At 31.7% G+C, this 17487-nt stretch overlaps 1 protein-coding gene across 1 annotated transcript in view; it reads left to right on the top strand.

The window, feature by feature from the left end:
* LOC129222835 (glycerophosphocholine phosphodiesterase GPCPD1-like) overlaps positions 1 to 17487 on the top strand; it is a 70421-nt gene that overhangs the window by 31573 nt on the left and 21361 nt on the right. The window contains exons 11-15 of the mRNA XM_054857386.1: positions 1297 to 1315; positions 2724 to 2851; positions 7169 to 7299; positions 9906 to 10041; positions 16047 to 16207. Of these exons, the coding sequence (XP_054713361.1) occupies positions 1297 to 1315; positions 2724 to 2851; positions 7169 to 7299; positions 9906 to 10041; positions 16047 to 16207 (575 nt within the window). The remainder of the gene's footprint in view (positions 1 to 1296; positions 1316 to 2723; positions 2852 to 7168; positions 7300 to 9905; positions 10042 to 16046; positions 16208 to 17487) is intronic.

Genomic DNA, 17487 nt, shown 5'->3' with positions numbered 1-17487 from the left:
AATATTTTAAAAACCTGGAAAGTAGGCTTTTCAAATAAAAAAACCTTATTCTTTATTTTACCAGCATGAACGAGATGGAGACAAAAAAAAAAAAAAAAAAAAAAAAACTGAAAAGCAAGTGATGCCGAATGCTTTATTGTAAAGTAGAGAAGAGATTCAAAACTATGTTTTCTTGTGTAGTACAAGGGGGTAAGGGCTCCTAGATATTATCCCCCCCCCCCTAGATATTAGAAGTTCCTTGCTTTTAGTACATTTTTCTTTGCAAAAATGTAAAAACATTTCTACTCCAGCCATTAATGAATACTTTATTAAAAATGTCAAACTTTAATAACTCGAATCTGTACTGAAATCGGTTTCTATGGGGAAAAGATCCTGCTAAACCATGGGGGAAATATCTGAGCCCCCCCTTAAAATTTTGCATATGGGCGCCCATGGTGTAGTATAACTAAAAAGACTAATATAAGTAAAAATGAAAAAAAAAAAGCCTGAAACAAATGTATTTAAAGGGCAATATTCAAAACCATTCACCGTTCAATCGAACAACAGTACATTTTTTGGGAGATCGTACTGTTCTGTTCATTATAAGGATTTGACATTTTTGACTCGTTCGTTCATGAACAACACATCCCTATATGAAATGCTAAAATTTGAAAGGGATGCCAATTACTATGAATTTCTAATCTCATTTTCTCTCTCCCATACCTTACAATTGAGGCAACAAGAAGCAAAGGGCAGTATGTGGATGATTTGAAGTTTCAAGTAAAATGCATTTGAAATTAAAGTTCAGACAGATTCTTTTCATTGGATTTTTTTCTAAATCATGCTGTATAGCAGCACTTATCAGGGCTCCACCCCATTACAAAGGAGAGGTTCTCCTATCATTTGTACTGGTTGTTTCCAAAATTTTAAATTTGGCACTTACATCCCTTTGCTTCTCACTGCCTCAGTTGGTTTTTTCTGTGCATCTTTTCGAATGATCTCACTTGATTTGCTGTAGAATATATTTTTGAATTACTGATTTCATTTTATTGTGAAATTATATATTATTACATTGTTTCCTTATTATATGCTTTTAAGATTTATGCTCTTCTATTCAGTTTGGTAAATTTATATACATAATTAAATACTTCAGTTAATTACAGTTGCTTTACTTTTTTCTTTTTGAAACAAATGCACTAATGCAGTGTTATTCTTTATTAAAGCAATAATGATAATTGTTTTATTAAAATATTGTTTAATAAAAATTTATCAATATTGTTTGTTTAAAAAACCTATTATTGTCATTTTATGTTTCAGCTTAGTCCGGCTGATTCAGGTATGTTCATATTTATATATATATATAATTTTCATATTGTTAGGGTTTTTATGCAATACATAAAATTTTGCACAGAATTCTAATTATGGTTTCACGAAAATCTGCTAAAAATATGCAACTTCTGGTTCATGCTGGTGGCTCTCTCTATCCCTCTCTCTCTCACACACACAGGAAACGGACTCTATGCTATATGCGTACAAGTTGTTCTTTTAACTTTTAACGAACTAAGATTGTGGTAGCGGATATGAGGAGGAACAAAGATTTTCTTTGAAAATGAAGTCTCAAACCATATTGAGTTGATAAAAATAATGATAGTACTTACATCAGCTGTGACATTTGTCGTATGAGTTGTCATTGTTGTACTGTTGCCCTGTTGTACTGTGCCCCATTGTTGCCCTAAATACCTAATATGTGACCTATGTGCGACAATAATTTCATCTGCTGTTTATTATGCAGCCCTGTTTTTCAATCCGTTCTTGTAATCTTTTCCTTTTACCTTTGAACTAAACATCTCCAGCTTTAATAAGCATCCTTTCTGCTGTTTGTCATTCTAGTTTGATGTAGCATTCTGCATAAATGTTTTTCTTTAAAAAATACAGCATTTTACTATACTGCAAGGTTACAATTAAACCAGAAAATCACGACTGTTCTGAAAAAGGTTGCGAAAAATTCAACAGCATTTTCAAAAGCATGGTGCTGATGTCATTTTATCATTTTTAGTATTTAGGTAATCGTGTAGTGTATCAACACTTCACTCAAATTTACTGCAGAATAACTTCATAACAAAAATCCTCAAGCCTCCCTTCCAGTCATATTTTAGATAAATCGTTTTATTTGTACATTAATTTTGAATGAAACAAATAACTAATTTCCTAAGTATTATAGCAAATATTATTTTTGAAGCCTAGACATTAAGCTAAAAGAAGTTAAGTCTTTTTTAACGAAATATGAACATTTCTTAATCAAGTAATTTTCATATTCCTCCCCCAATCTTTTGTTGTTCCAAGCTTGATTAATTTTCAATCCATCAATCTAAAATATTTCATCTGGGTGATTTTTCCCCCAAATTTTAACAATTTGTTTTTAGTATACAGTTGAATTACTTTAGTTCCACTTTTTAACTTCCTTTTTTCAAATTTAGTACTACATATTGTTTTATCATTTCAAAAAATTCTGCAAGGAAACTTTCCTTTATTTTGGCTTTCAAATGTTAATTATTTATCTATTAATTGCTTTATATTTAAAACCTAACTAATTGCCATTCATATGATTGCCTACAAAATGTTAGACCAATAAACTGATGTGATGCATAATAAATGTTCCTTGACTGTGTCAAATTTTAAATATATTAAAATTTTATGATGTGTTTATTTAAAAGTATTTTGTGAATATGTATTTTCAATTTTAGTTGCACATGATTTTCATGATGATGATTATGAAGACAATCAACCTTTTCCTACTTTAAAACATGTTCTCGAAGCTGTAGACCCTAAAATAGGTTTCAACATTGAGATAAAATGTCCCATGCAGTACCATGTAAGTTTTTATGGCTGTTTTGAAATGTAAAATTGAATTTTCAATAAATGATATGAAAACATATTTTAACTGCATAAAATGTTATACTTTCTGCATTTCCTTTTTAAATTTTTGCTGATATCAGTTATTGTTTCCAGGCCATTTTCTGAATTTAAAATTAAAAAGAGTAAAATTTAAGGGTGGGGAGAAAAAAACCCTGTTATCCAAATGAACAAAAATAAAAAATAAGGAAAAAATGCTTTTTTAAATTAAGTTATCCTTTATTTTCCAGACTTGTATTTATACCACCCTTGCTTGAATTCAAATAATATAATAAGTTTTAGAATAGTTATACCACATGTTTCTATATGGCATACTCTCCTTTGTACTTTCTAATTCTGTAAAATATCTATTAAATGCAATTTAAATTTAAATTAAACAAAAAATTAATTTTTTTTCATAGCCATGTATTTTAAAATTTTCTTCTTTTTTTGAAAATCTTTCATTTATTTCATGATTATTTTAATATCTTATTGACGTTGATGAATTGGGGATAATAATTATTGAGGTTATAAACTCAACATAGATTCAATATTTTTAACCTTTTTTTCCCCAGGAAAAAATGGAAAAATTGATTTTTTTTATTAATAAAGATAGGGTTTCTTAATAGCTCTGTGTTTCTTGGAACAAATAAAGGGTTAAGCATTAAAAAATATATGCAATCTACAATTCTTCTTTTTCCACTTGACTGAATTACACATAAAAGTAAGTTTAATTAGAAAAAGAAAGAAAAAGAAAGCCTTTCAGTTTTAAACTGAGAGTTTTCTTGGTTAAACGTCAAAAATAAGTGAAGTCGTCATTCAACTAATAATATTGAGTAATACCTGTCTTAATTTTAACAATTGCATTTTCTATTTAAGATCGCCTTTGAAACTTGAAATAATAAATTGTAATTTTTGGCTTTTTCAAACCTGATTGATATTGTTTGAAAGAAAAATAAGTATATTTCCCTTCCTTACAACTTTACTGTCTGAAAATGAAAGCTATTGAGTTTTGATTTTTTACAATCCAGTCTAAGTCCAAACCAAAACTAAATTGTTTTTTTTTTCCTTTCCAACAGAAACCCCAAACCAAAACTGCATAATAATTTCTAAAGCTAAACCAGATCTTAAACTGGAGTTTCAGTTTATTCATAAGGCCGTGCTAAGCACAATAGTAAAAGTAGTCATACCTGCACTTTTGAATGAAACTGAGTTATTGTAACCAAATTTTTCTCTGTTTCATAATTTACTTAATAAATAAAGGGTATTTGGGTCATTGCATCAGGACCTATTTTTTAATAAATTCTGGAGAAAAAAAAGACATCTGAATCAACTATAGAAGAGCCAAACTTTAAAACACAATCATTCTCCCTGCTTAAGCTCAAATGTGCATATTCCACTTTTGTGCTTAGCACGGCAGTATACAGGGTGCGCCAATTTAAAAGAAAAAAAAAAAAAACCTTGGACAAAGATTCCATCATCGAATGGAAGTAAAGGGTCATTCCATACAGATTCAACGGATGAGTGCACTTGACCATTTTTAATTTTTTTGAAACTCATATCCCAAAAGGATGCATATGAATGATGTTTAAACCTAACGTTAACGTACCCCACCTGTGGGGCATGTTGGTCCACTTTACGAGGTTCTGTTAAAAAATTAATATAAAAGAAGTTAATCAATTCAACACTTCCAAAAAATCTGTGGTGTTGTGAAGTGTTTAGTGAAACTTATTGTAGAAAATCGAATAAATAATTAAGTTTTTTGATGAGATAAAATATAAGTAAAAAAAGTGGATCAACTTGCCCCACCTCCCCTTACTCAGGAAACAAATGTTATAAAGCATAAGTAATAATATGAAGACAATTGGACATTTTTTAGCTGCTTGGACACTTGCTTGGGCCACCGCATGTGCCTGTTTATTTATATAAAATGAGTTAACTGTATTTGATCAGTAATGCATTCGGAAATTCCCATCCTAGTGGAGGTTTTAGTTACAGTCACATTTATGTAAAGCTCTAGATTAGCGGTCACCACATTTTTTTGAAAATGACTACCAAAGAATTAAGTCCAGTTGTCAAAAGTGACGATCATGTGTTTCTTTTTTGTTAAAAATAATATTGTGCTGCAATAACATGCTTCTGTTCCTATTTGAGCCCTGCTCTTGAGTCTCTAGTAAGCTTCACTTATTTTGTTTCAAATAAATTTTTATGCCATTCATTTTAGTCCAATTATTTTCATTTTAAGTAACAAAATCAACCATTTCTGAATGCATGTCATTACATCTACTCGTTTTCAAAAAGAATCGTTTTTATGATTGTGATTTTTTTTCTGGTGAAGGGTGTTTGCTTTTACTACCTTTTAATTCCCTGAAAAAAAATCACGCAAAAGAAATTTCCTGACTAATAAATTCTGCCCTAATAAACCAAAGCCTATACGAGTTCTCACATTGGTTTTCATTTAGTTACAATGGCCTAATTTTTTTTTTTTAATTACAAAAAAGTTCTTTTTACACCATGCTTGTTTTATCTTTAGATTAAAAAATTATCTAGAGAAATTCTGTTTGTTGTTTTTGTAGAATATCATAATCTTTTAATTTGTTGTTGATTTTATGAACAGCAAATATATTATTTTTTTTGCGCTGCATGCATAATTTTTTAAAAAATGATGAACAAAAGTGCTAAAGTGGCTACCATTTTTTGTGACTTTGGTAGCCGGTGGCTGCTATTTAGAATTCTTAGTCTTTACTTTTTGTGTGTATAAATGGGCCATTCATTAATTTGGTAAGGATCTCAAATGGGAGGGGGGTTGGAAAAATCTCTACATATCCCCTTACTTGCGGGGGGGGGGGGGGGGTGTCAAACAAATTCTTATGTAAGATTTGATAATGTCTTATATTAGAAATCGCACAGTTAAGTGGTTTAGCAGGGATCATATTTCATTTGTGCTGGAGGGTAAAAAATGTATTAGGATGAGCTGTTTTTATGTTTTACTAAGAATGGCGTAAAATATAATGAATGAATCGCACTACATGTGATATGTTTTAGTATTGCATCATAAACATAAAAAAATGTCGAAAAAACAATCAACCTATATTCCAACTTTGTAGTAAATTTTTCGTTACACAAAATGGTTTTTAAAATTTTTTTAACTACGATTCCAGTGATGTAAGATTTGTTATTTTATTATTTTGAAAAACGAAATAGAGTCTTATGTAAGAATGGGGGGGGGGGTGGATCTTACATACCCTTACATGGGGGGAGAGGGGATCAAAAATTGCCAAAATCATCCTTACATAATTAATGAATGGCCCCAAGCTACCATATTAGGATTGCCAATATATATTAAAACTAGAGACCTACTGAGTACTTGGTAACTACTCGGTACTCGGCCAAATTTTGATCGGATACTCGGCCAATACCGAGTAGTTGTAAAAAATGGAATATTGTTAAGGCAGATTTTAGAATTAATAAAGGAATGCAACCACATAATATACTGCAATCATTTACAATTCAAATTCAAATTTTGAGAATAATGAAGTTTGTCATGCTTCAATGGAGTAAATCTTTTTAATGTCCGCAAAGTTAATAAAAGTTATTTATTAAAAATGGAGCTGTGTAAAAAATATGAAATTTTTATATTATTATGTTTGGCAGACTAGAACCAATGGAACACAGTGGGGGGAAAAGGGACACCTGTTGGCCCGAGCCTGAAGGGGGCCAAATATTTCTTTAACTAGGCATGAAATATAGAGGTGAACAATATGGAGGGGGACCTAGAAAAGTCATTTGTGACAGGCCCCAAAATTTCTGTGCACACCCCGACTAGAACTAAAATAGACTGATATAATTTATTTTAATTACAATTTGATTATTCATGCTTATTATGTATTTGATTATTTTTAACTTTGAAAATTACCTTTTTATAAAACTTTTGACACAAACAAAATCTTTAACATAATGCATAATTAAATTTCATCTGGAATTTTGTTTTAAAAACTATTATATTTACATGGAGGTCTGTACTACTATTCCAAAAAGTTCGAAATTAATCACGTGTGTCGGTGGTTCTTCTTAAAATATAATTGGGACTCGGTAACTTGGCCGAGTACTCGGTACTTGACTACTCAGCCAAAGTGCTACTCGGTACATCTCTAGTTAGAACTAAGGGTTCTGAGAAGGACTTTGACCCCAAAACAGCCATAGCAGTGCAATTAAATAGTAAATTTGATGATTCATAAATTTATGCCTAACCTGATTTATCCTGCTTAATAGTTTTGCAAATCTATTACATGTGCAGGATGGAACTTGGGAACTGGATCATCGATTCGAAATGAACAATTATATTGACATCATATTAAGGGATATTCTAGAAAATGCTGGCAATCGCTATATATTGTTGTCCTGCTTTCATCCAGACATTTGTAGCATGTAAGTGTTATTTCATTTTTCATATCTCGAAATATTGTAATATTGTTTTCCTTAAGACATTGTTGTTGATGCTGTTAATAGTAGAATTAAATCATTTAAAGTGTTGTCATTCAGAGTCACATTGAGTCATGGCAATTAAAAATTAAGAAAAACCTATTAAGTCCAAAGCTGCACTGTCCTGGCAAAATTACAAAATTAAATTTCTACTCTTTGTTTTACAAAAAAAAAAAAAGAAAGAAAGAAAGAAAAGTCTTGAAAACAGAAAGCAAAAAAGTAAAATGTCGAGCAGAGCTGCTGATCGTGTATCAGACCACCAACTGTCAAAAATGAATTGTTTTTCTAACTGTTTTTGTTCCTAAAATCATAAGTAGGGGAGTGTGGGGCAAAGTGAAATGGTTAAGATGACTGAGGTTTTTGAAAATGAAAAAATTGGAAATTTATTTTGAAAATTGCAGTACATAAAGAAAGAACATTCCATTTTATAACAAAACTTTCATTGAAACAGTATTTTAAATTTTTGTCAGGTAAATTGCGCTTTCAAAAAAGAGTCGAAAATTTTCACTTTTTTTTCGATGGGGCAAAGTGAAAATGAACTATTTTCTATTCAATTATAGAAAATAATTTTGATCGAATGAATCAGTAAATAAAAGGTTTAATGAGTAAATGAAAAAATACTGAGACAATAAACCGAAAATTTAATTATTTAATCCATTAATATATAAGGAAAAATAAATGAGCAAGTAAAAGAGTGGTAGGAAAATAGATGAATGAATAAATCAGTGAATTATTAAATGGAGAGATGAAAATTAATGCATTAATAAATGAATACATAAGTTGTTTAGTACATGAATGAGCGAATAAACAAAAAAAAAATTAATTTGAATTTTGACATCTTGAATTCAAATTGTTTTTCGCAATCATGAGTGTGTGTGTGTAGGCATGTGTATGCGTGTGTAGGCATGTGCATTTGTGTCTGTGTGCTGCCATAAGTGTGTGGGTAGTTGTGTGTATGAATGTGTATGTGCGTGTGTGTAGGATATGGATGCAACCTGGAGACGACTTTCGCTATAGGAGCAGCATCGTGAGGAGCCCATCGACAGTGATGGTGCGGAGGGTGGCGGTGGGAAAATAAAATGATAGCCCGCCAAAAACCATCAAATAAAAGCAATAAGCAATTGTGATTGCTAAAAAAAAACTATTTCACTTTGCCCCGCATGTACTTGATTCAGATGTTTTTCAATCATGGTAATAAATCAGCAAAATTAGTAAGTGTAGACAAAAAGCGGGTGTCAATTTCAGAAAGTGTCATTGCGTTTGGCCAAAAGTCGCAACAAGATTGGAGTTAAACTAAAGTTTTTTAGTGCTGTACTAAATTTTATTCAGTTCTGGTTTCTAGAGTGAGAGATGTTTATTTTCTTTTTTTACATTATTAATATTTAAAAACTGTTTTCTGTTAATAATAAGTCTCGGAAATAAATGAAAATGAGTGACGAGCGAAAAAGGCTGAATGATTTTAAATAAAGGAAACATGCTAAATTAGAAACCAAAGATCGAAGTCTTCAAAAATTTTTTAAACGTGATGTATATTATTTTCAAATGGGGAATTTTCAAAAGCAGAAACTTTTGACTCTTTGCAATGTAATCCAGCTACAATTTACTAATGAAATACCATATCCAACACTGAGGAGTTGTAAGAATGCAAGTGAGTGAACATAATAACTGAGGAAATTACTCAAATCATTGATTTATTGATTAAAAAAAACAGCATAAAGATGCTGCTTTAAATAACGATGAAACTGATAAAATTGTTAACGCACAAGACATTAAAATTCAGTGCTCATCAAATATTCAGCTATATAGATATTAAATAACTAAGCTATTCAATTTCAAAACATGGTTTTGATCAAAAGAGCACTAATTCGTAATTTTTTTAAAAAAAGTAACAGAATTTATTCACAAGCTTAGCTGTTTAAACTTCGAGAACACTTTTTTGCCTGTTTTTTTGAGTCCAAGAAATTTTGCTTCTTTTAGGGGGACGGCAGATTTCAAATCTGCCTAGGGGTTTGGCCTAAGGGTGCCATGGAGCTAAATTCGGCCCTGATTGTACCCATCTCAGTCTTCCTGACTAAGGGTTCTGGGGTGCTAGGCAGATGTTCCGGTTAGGTTTATCAGCCCGAACGCGGAAACCCCAGAATTTAGTTCCCAAGCATGCCTGGTACTCATTTTATCGACCCACTGAAAGGATGAGTGGCTGAGTGGACTCGACCCGGGCATTCAGTGTGGGAGCTTTAAGCGATGCTACTGAGCCACTGGAGCAACTGAGCAAATTTGAAACTGTGCATTTTTAATAAGAATTGAGAAGATGTCTAGCAATTTACTATTTCTTTTGAAATAAGTCTTCAAAGAAGATTTATTAGATTCCCTCAGTATTAGAACTAAATAATAATATTAATGGCAGAAGGAACTAAAATTCTTTCAATAAGTTAATATTTATATATAAGAATTTGTCAATAAATGTACCTGTGCGATGTTTCTTGCTAACAAAGTGTCATTTAACTACTTGGATGCTTTCATATAGTTACATTTCTTGCTTTTTTTTACCATAGGGTTCGTCTGAAGCAAAACAAATATCCTCTATTGTTTTTAACTCAAGGACAGACCGACAAGTATCCACCTTATTTTGACTCCAGGACTTCTTCTGTTGCCATGGCAACCTATTTTGCTTTAAATGTTGGCCTTTTGGTGAGTATTAGAATTAAATATTGAAATAGTGGATTACCAAATGTATTCCTTGATAAAAACTAGTACCTGGATGACCGAGCTTTGCTAGGCTATAAAAGATTTTTTTTGTCAATTCCTGTTTTTCTAAGGTTCGATATTTTTTCAAATATACTTGAAAAGCATCACGTTAATGAAATATTAATGTTCTCGCCATTCGTTAGTTATCCTTCCGAGAAACAAGACATGTACATGTAAACACTTCATCAGCATTGTCTCAAAAGTTTAGTCACCAACAAAACGTCAGTTTTAAATATAAAAAACTGAAAACTGATCATTAACTACTTCATTATTCGTTTTTCATAAGCACAAAAAACAAGATAAATATAAAAATAAGTCGTATTTGCTTTATGCACAAAAAATTTAAATAAAAGTATTTAACATCATAGAAATTTTATGTCTCAAAAGTTTAGTCACAATTACAAAAACTGCTGAAATATATAAAATAAACTTTAATTTTAATGGGCAATCATGTTTCCTTTACCAAAAATAAGGTTATAAACTACTTTTCATCAATTCAACCAGTTTTTGTAGCTGTTCGGGTTCAATATTGTACCATTCTCTCTCGATAGTAGTTTTCAGATCCTCAACGGAGAAATGCTGCTTCGAATTTGCATAAACCCGGCGGCTTAGAACCCCCCAAGCTCACGATTGGATTTAAATCTGAACTTAACGCTGGCCAGTCCATAACATGAAGGTTCTGTTGATCAAACCATGCTTTTTTGTGAAATTCGATGTGTGTATGGATGCATTATCTTGCTGAAATATGCAGTCTGGTCCAGCTATAATGTCACAAAATGTCAACAAATTACTTTTTAAATGTTTCCTGATGTTTGTTTTCTACATAAAATCGCTAATGTGTGAACTTTGAACCCAAATGAGCCCCACACCGTCACAGATTTTTCACCTTGCTGCCTGCTTTAAATTGTCCTTGGCTCTTTTCTCAGATCATGCCAATAACAAGCCCCCCCCCCCATCAAGGCCATCTAAATTCCTCTTTTTCTTGTCAGAAAATGTTACAGAAATCCACTTACTTCCAAATGACATATGTTTTTTCCCCCATTCTAATCGTTTGATTTTATGATGATGTGTCAAAGCTGGTACTTAACCATCTTTTTCAAAATAAGATGAGGGCAATTTCTAATTCTTCGGTGGATTGTGTCTGTCCAGACATTACTTAAATCTTGACCGAAGAGAGACCCTTGCGAGACACCATTTGCAGTGAGGTTCCCATCAATTTTTCTGAGGGTATACTCCCAGTAATACATTATGCACAGTATTTATATGCGATTAAAACGTGGCCAAAAGGCATTGATTTAAGAAATATTAAGAAAATAGCTGCTTGCAGTGGCCAGCTGGTTCGCCTTTTTACACCTCCACCTTTTATTGCAAGCAGCAGCCTACTGCGGCTGTTTGGCTTACTTGCCATTCACATTTTCACGCCAAGTATGCTGCCCTTGGCAGCTGTTTTAATGAAGTTGGCTGTGGTATTAAGCAATCTGTGGTATTAAGCATCTTTATCAATATGAATAAAATATTTTCTATATCTATCTCCATTTCTGTTTTGAGCCATTCACCTTTTTACACCAAGAATGCCTCCTTCGGCGGCTTCTATCTTCTTAAACGAATTGTCTCAAACTTTTCTATTCCACCTTCATTTAAACCTAACTGCCCATTCCCTAACAAAAGCAAAGATTAAAAAAAAAAAAAAACTCATATGTTCCCCCTAGTGTGCAAAAAGTGGGCTTTGAAGAAAAAATCACTGTTTTTATTAAAGAGTTGCCAAAATAAATTGAATTTTCATTTAGCCCGTTATCGATTATTGGCATAGATGAGCCTAAATCCTAGAAAGCAATGATAGCAAATAAATTTTAAGCTTGCTTCATAGAAGCCTTGGTTCAAAAATCTCATTATGATTACTATTAATATTGCTTTTGTAATGCAACATACTTTTTTAACAATGGGTTTTATATTTAATCATTCAATTGGGAAATTACATGAAATATACTGTTTTCCATCATAACTTTTTTAACTAAGTTTTTTAGAAATAAATTATAGCCTATGTTTCTTCTTAGTAATGTAGCTATCTACGGTAAAAAAAAAGTTAAAATCGGTCCAGTAGTTTTGAAGCTTAATCCGGACATACTACTTAAATACAGAAGTAGCCATTGATGTATATATATAGATAAGATTACTTGTGGAAAAATGTGGTTAACATAAGTATATTATTTTTGCGTTAGGGAAATTTAAAAATGCGATTATAATCTTAATTATAAATGAAAATTTGTGAAGCTTGAGAGTATGGCTAAAATTCTATTTGAGAGTATACAGCGTATATGAGGTATATGGGAACACAACAGGCCATTTGAAGTATACGTCTGTTATCTCGTTTATTTGTTGAAGGAGGCTTTCCAGATCGTTTTTTCCGTTGCATTTTTTCTTTACTTGCTAGAATTCTGTAAGAGCTTCTCTTTGACCTATTCAAATTCGCTGCAATGTCACTTATACTCGAGCCCTTAGTTTTCATTTACCATGTCATGCGTTCTTTATTTAACGTTAGCCAAGAAGCTCTCAGCATTTCGAAAAGGGGCAGAAGGAAGCAAGCTTGGATTTAAAATATCTCTTTCACACTTCATCGTAACTTCACATGTCGCGTGAATTGAAGCATCGCTTTCAAATTTCAATAAATTTGCATAAAAGCAGACTTGTCTATATTTGTTAGACAACCAGGGTTCGTACGCTCCTTCAAAACTCCTCCAATACTCCTTCATTTTGAACATTTTTTTGAAGGGCACTTCAAACTCCTTCATTTTGGTTTTAACTCCTTCAAAACTCCTTCTTTTTTAGTTCTGGACTACATAATCTTCTTCTATGACAGTAACTTAGAGTACTTCTATCGAAAACTGAAATTTGTCTCAAGGGCGATTTTAATGTAGTAATATTTATTTTTTTTCATAAAGATGTGATTTAAAAAATTGAAGCCATAAAAATTGAAGGTCAAAATATTATTAGATGACTCAGACATTCTATAAGTGAAGTATAAAACTTGCTTAAATGGGGCTTGGCTATTTTTTCAAGTTTTAAGATTGTTCTTCCCTTTGCCACTCTCAGCAGCAAAAGTCAGGTTGTCTAATTATTATTTAAATGTTTAAAAATGCATAAGTAGATGAACTTTATTAAGTGATTGTGTTTAAAAAAAAACAATTGTTTAGTAAATCGCAGTTATGATTTTGTAAAATGGGTCATCCGCAAGTGATGTCACGCCTTGAGGGGGAGATGGGTTCATGAAATTTGACTCGGGGAGGAAAGATGGTGACATCACACAGTTATTGTAACAGTTTGTTTATAAAATATGACATTAGACAAGAGGAGGAGTAAGGTAAGGTGTGACACTTTGTGACAAAGGAGCAAGGGTGTCAAATATGTTGAAAAAAGAGCGACATCATTCAATGACAGCCCATTAGTACTCCTTCAAAATCTCATTTTACTCCTTCAAAAGTCCCTCATTTTATTTCTGAAATTAAGTACGAACCCTGACAACAGATTTTTCTTAATTTTTAAATAAAACCCACTATAGATTTTCTACGTAATTAATATCATTCAAACACTAAATTAGCATATATTTCATTCATTTTGATGCATTTTCACAATAAATAAAACTCAATTTTGGTCGCAATGTGAAAAAAGGCACAATGTCTAAACTTTTGAGATGGACTGTAATCATTTCAGCTATAAGAAGCCTACTACTGGATATAGGCCTCCCCTCTCTCACAGACATCCACCTAGGGAAACTTAGAGCTGGTTGCATTTAAATATTTAGCAAATGGTATTGCAAAAAAAAAGTAGTTTCTTAGACCTAACATGGTGACAATAAATATCAAAAAATTGCAGGGATTGAAAATGCACCACGACCTTCTTATAACACTAAAGTACCAAACAAAGAAGATTCTGAATGCAATTAAATTAGCATTTTGCTTTAAACTACTATATTACCCCACATTATCTGGCATGCCAGAAAAAAAGTGAGGTTGACCTGCATGCCGGGAAATTCGAATTCCCCGGCATGCAGGATAATTTGAGGTTTATTTTGCAACAAAACAAAAGTAAATTTGCCCGTTCAGTTCCAATCCAAAAGCAAACCACTGCAAGGAAACTAAAAATAAATCATGAAAGTAACCTTCTTTCAAAAAAATATGTGTTTTGCTTATAATATGTGCTTGTTATTTATGGTAGGTCATTATTAATGGATTTAATTATATGCCAATAAAGTAATTAATTCAGAAGCAATCATTGTCACTGCGATTTGTTCATAATTGTTTGGAATAAATTATTTTAGGTTCCATTTTAGAGAGGTAAGTTTAATATTTATGTATTGGGGATAGCACTGGTTAGGGGCGGTAACTTACTCCATAAATGTTTGCTTACTTATATTCAATTTTTAAAAAATTATTCATTAATAAACAATATTTTTCTTGTTAAAACAACAATGACATTGTTAGTAAGGATATTTTTACAAAATTAAACTGTTTATTAATACTAATAAGATGTATATTATTTATTTTTAAGCTCATAACTTATACTCATTTTTCAGCTGAACATGTTTTTTATAGTATTATTTTTTTTTCCAATACCTCGATTTTTCCGGCATGCCGAAAAGGACCAGGCAAGTGTTGTTGAAAATCTGGTGACTCCGAATTTTGCGAAGTTCGCAATTTTTCCGAAGGGTTGTCAACAGAGGTCTGAAGTTTGGGAACCTCTGCAGTAGACCTTAAATTTAGGGGTGGGGTCACGTTTTACGGAAATGCTGCGTAAAAAAACTCTCAATTAAGACTTAATATTAGCATTAAAATTGGGGTTAGGTTCCATAGATGAAAAAAAAAATCATTATAGAGAGATAATAAACTTAATGTGTACTTATTCCTATAATTATAGACAGCTGTGCATAAAGAAAAGATGAATTAACTTAGTGAGAATAAAAAAGACCTAAGTGTGATATTCTTTTTTTTTTTTGGTAGTTATTAATTTTATTTGAGGCATTAACGCTTCCATCTCAAACAAATCAGAAAGATCATTTGCCATTGTCAAGTAATGGCTCATAATTTTCAATGTGAAAGCCCTTGGTAGTGTGTTATCGGTGTCAATATCCTCGTTGGTTTTGTTCTCCTTTGTCAATTCTAAAAGATCTTCTTAGTTGTGAGAGTTTAATAATTTTACTTCTGGAAAGAGCTTTGGAATCAATTGCAAAAAAAATTCTCCAGTGGCCAAAGCTCACGTATTAACACTCCAAATTGCAGTTAATTACATGTTATATACAATCGCAGGAGTTTTGATTTTGAAAGAAGGGTACATTTTACCTATTTGCAATGCAACATCCGTGTTGAACAAAATAAAGCTGCTGATTGTTAAGCCACCTTATTATTAAATCCCCTTAAAATGAGTGTCTACTGTATGGTTTTTTTTTTTTTTTACATTGATTTACATTGTACTTTGATTTTTCTTGTTGATTGAAGATTTCCAGTTTTGTTCTGAGGCACTCCAAACTAAAATGTTTGGGAGAGGAAAAATTCTTAATTTGCTGAATGAAATTCCAATTTTACCGAATAACAAAAAAGGAATATGTACTCATATCACACATACCTAACATCCAAAAAGAAGGCACATTAGGCACTAATAAATAGCAATTTGAAAAGTTACAAAATTAAAACATAGATTTTTCTTAAATCCGAATTTGCCGAAGCACCAGCAACAATTTCTGAATAAGAAATTTTTTCAAGGTCACAGTGACCTCCCATAGGGACAACCCTAGATTTGCTTTTTTTTTAATTTCCTTTAAATCATAAATGTTGAAGTTAATAATTTAATGGCTATTCCTTTCAAGCAGTTTTTGTTTTAAAGAATTGCTAGTAGTCATTTTAGAGAAATTTGGTTTTGGTTTTAAGTATTTCATCTTTAAGGAGTTTTGGTTTCAGGGAATCGATGTTCATGCGGAAGATCTCATACGAGATGGTTCCCTCATACCTTTTGTGAAGGACCACAAACTTATTCTGTTTTGCTGGGGAGAGGATATCAACCACAGTGATGTGATACGTTCTTTGAAAGAGCAGGGTGTTGATGGTGTTATTTATGACAAGTAAGCATTTGACTGTACACATTTTTCGGTAACTGGCATGCCTATACTAATTTGTTTTATGTAGTCATTTTTCTTAAAAGTATACTCATTGATAAAAAAAATCTTTGAATTCTGCCGAGTAAAGAATCGAAAATTACCATCTTGTTACGTTATTAATGTTATTTCTTTTGTAAAGTATTATAAATATTTATACTAAAAACTAGAAAGAATAAAAATATTTTTAAAGCTTTATTACAAAGATGTAAAATTATAATGCATGTATTTATTTATTTTCGCATATTTTAAAAAGAAATGAAATCATGTTTTACTTTTCTGAAGGTAGGTATTTAAGTTAAGTATCCCTTAGTATCCTTTTTTTTAGAATGTCAGATATAGTCTAACTACAGTGATCTCTCTCTTATATGCGACCTCTGTTATAAGCGTTTTTTATTTATGCTCGTTTTTCTCACGGGCGCAGCCAGATATTGGAAAACAATGTTAACTCTTGTTCATTTTTGCGCAGAACCTAAAATGCACTTTTCACTTATGCAGGTTAAAATTTTTTCAAAACTTATTAATCGTTAAATCGCCTATTTACGCTTTGCTTGTCGGAGGATTTGTACCCTTGTTCTGTCTTTTGAAATACATTCACACGCCTTTATTCCATTGTTCAGATTCTTCCAAAAACGCATTCTTTTTTACACAAGTGTGCAATAGGGAGTGGAATTAGTCTTGTGATTGATATTGAGAGGGGTGAACAGGTTACATACGAAAGGTCGTCTAGAACTTCACTAAAAATCGTTGTCAAGTGGTGCGCTTTGACGTAGCCTATCAAGAATCTTTTGCATCGTCGTAGACTATACTGCCGTGCTAAGCACAGATGTGGTATCTGCACATTTTATCAAAATTGAGTTATTGTCACCAAGTGGTCGTTAGTAATTTAATTTACCTAAATGTCAAGTTTTTTGGCGATTTGTGAACGCGAAATATTAAAAAAAGCTTTAAGAAAAAAGTCGTAACTGCACAGTTTGCGGAGTTTGCTAAGGCAATTTGAACATAAGTGACAAATACTAAGCCTTTAAAGTGGTATCTGCGCAGTTACCACTTTTTTCATTAGTATTTTTTGTAGATACGACTTTTATACCTTAGTAAAGCAGCATATTTAATAATGTAGCAGTTTATTGTAACACAGAGTATTAAAATTAGTTTACAGTTGAATAGTTGATACAGGTTGATAATAAAAACTAATACAACTTTGCATAATAGGGAAGTATCAACCTATCAAATAATCCAATTTTAAC

The sequence above is a fragment of the Uloborus diversus genome, chromosome 5 (genome assembly GCF_026930045.1).
Source record: "Uloborus diversus isolate 005 chromosome 5, Udiv.v.3.1, whole genome shotgun sequence".
Taxonomy (NCBI): domain Eukaryota; kingdom Metazoa; phylum Arthropoda; class Arachnida; order Araneae; family Uloboridae; genus Uloborus; species Uloborus diversus.
The sequence above is the reverse complement of the archived record's forward strand: the minus strand, read 5'-3'. Positions and strand labels throughout refer to the sequence as shown.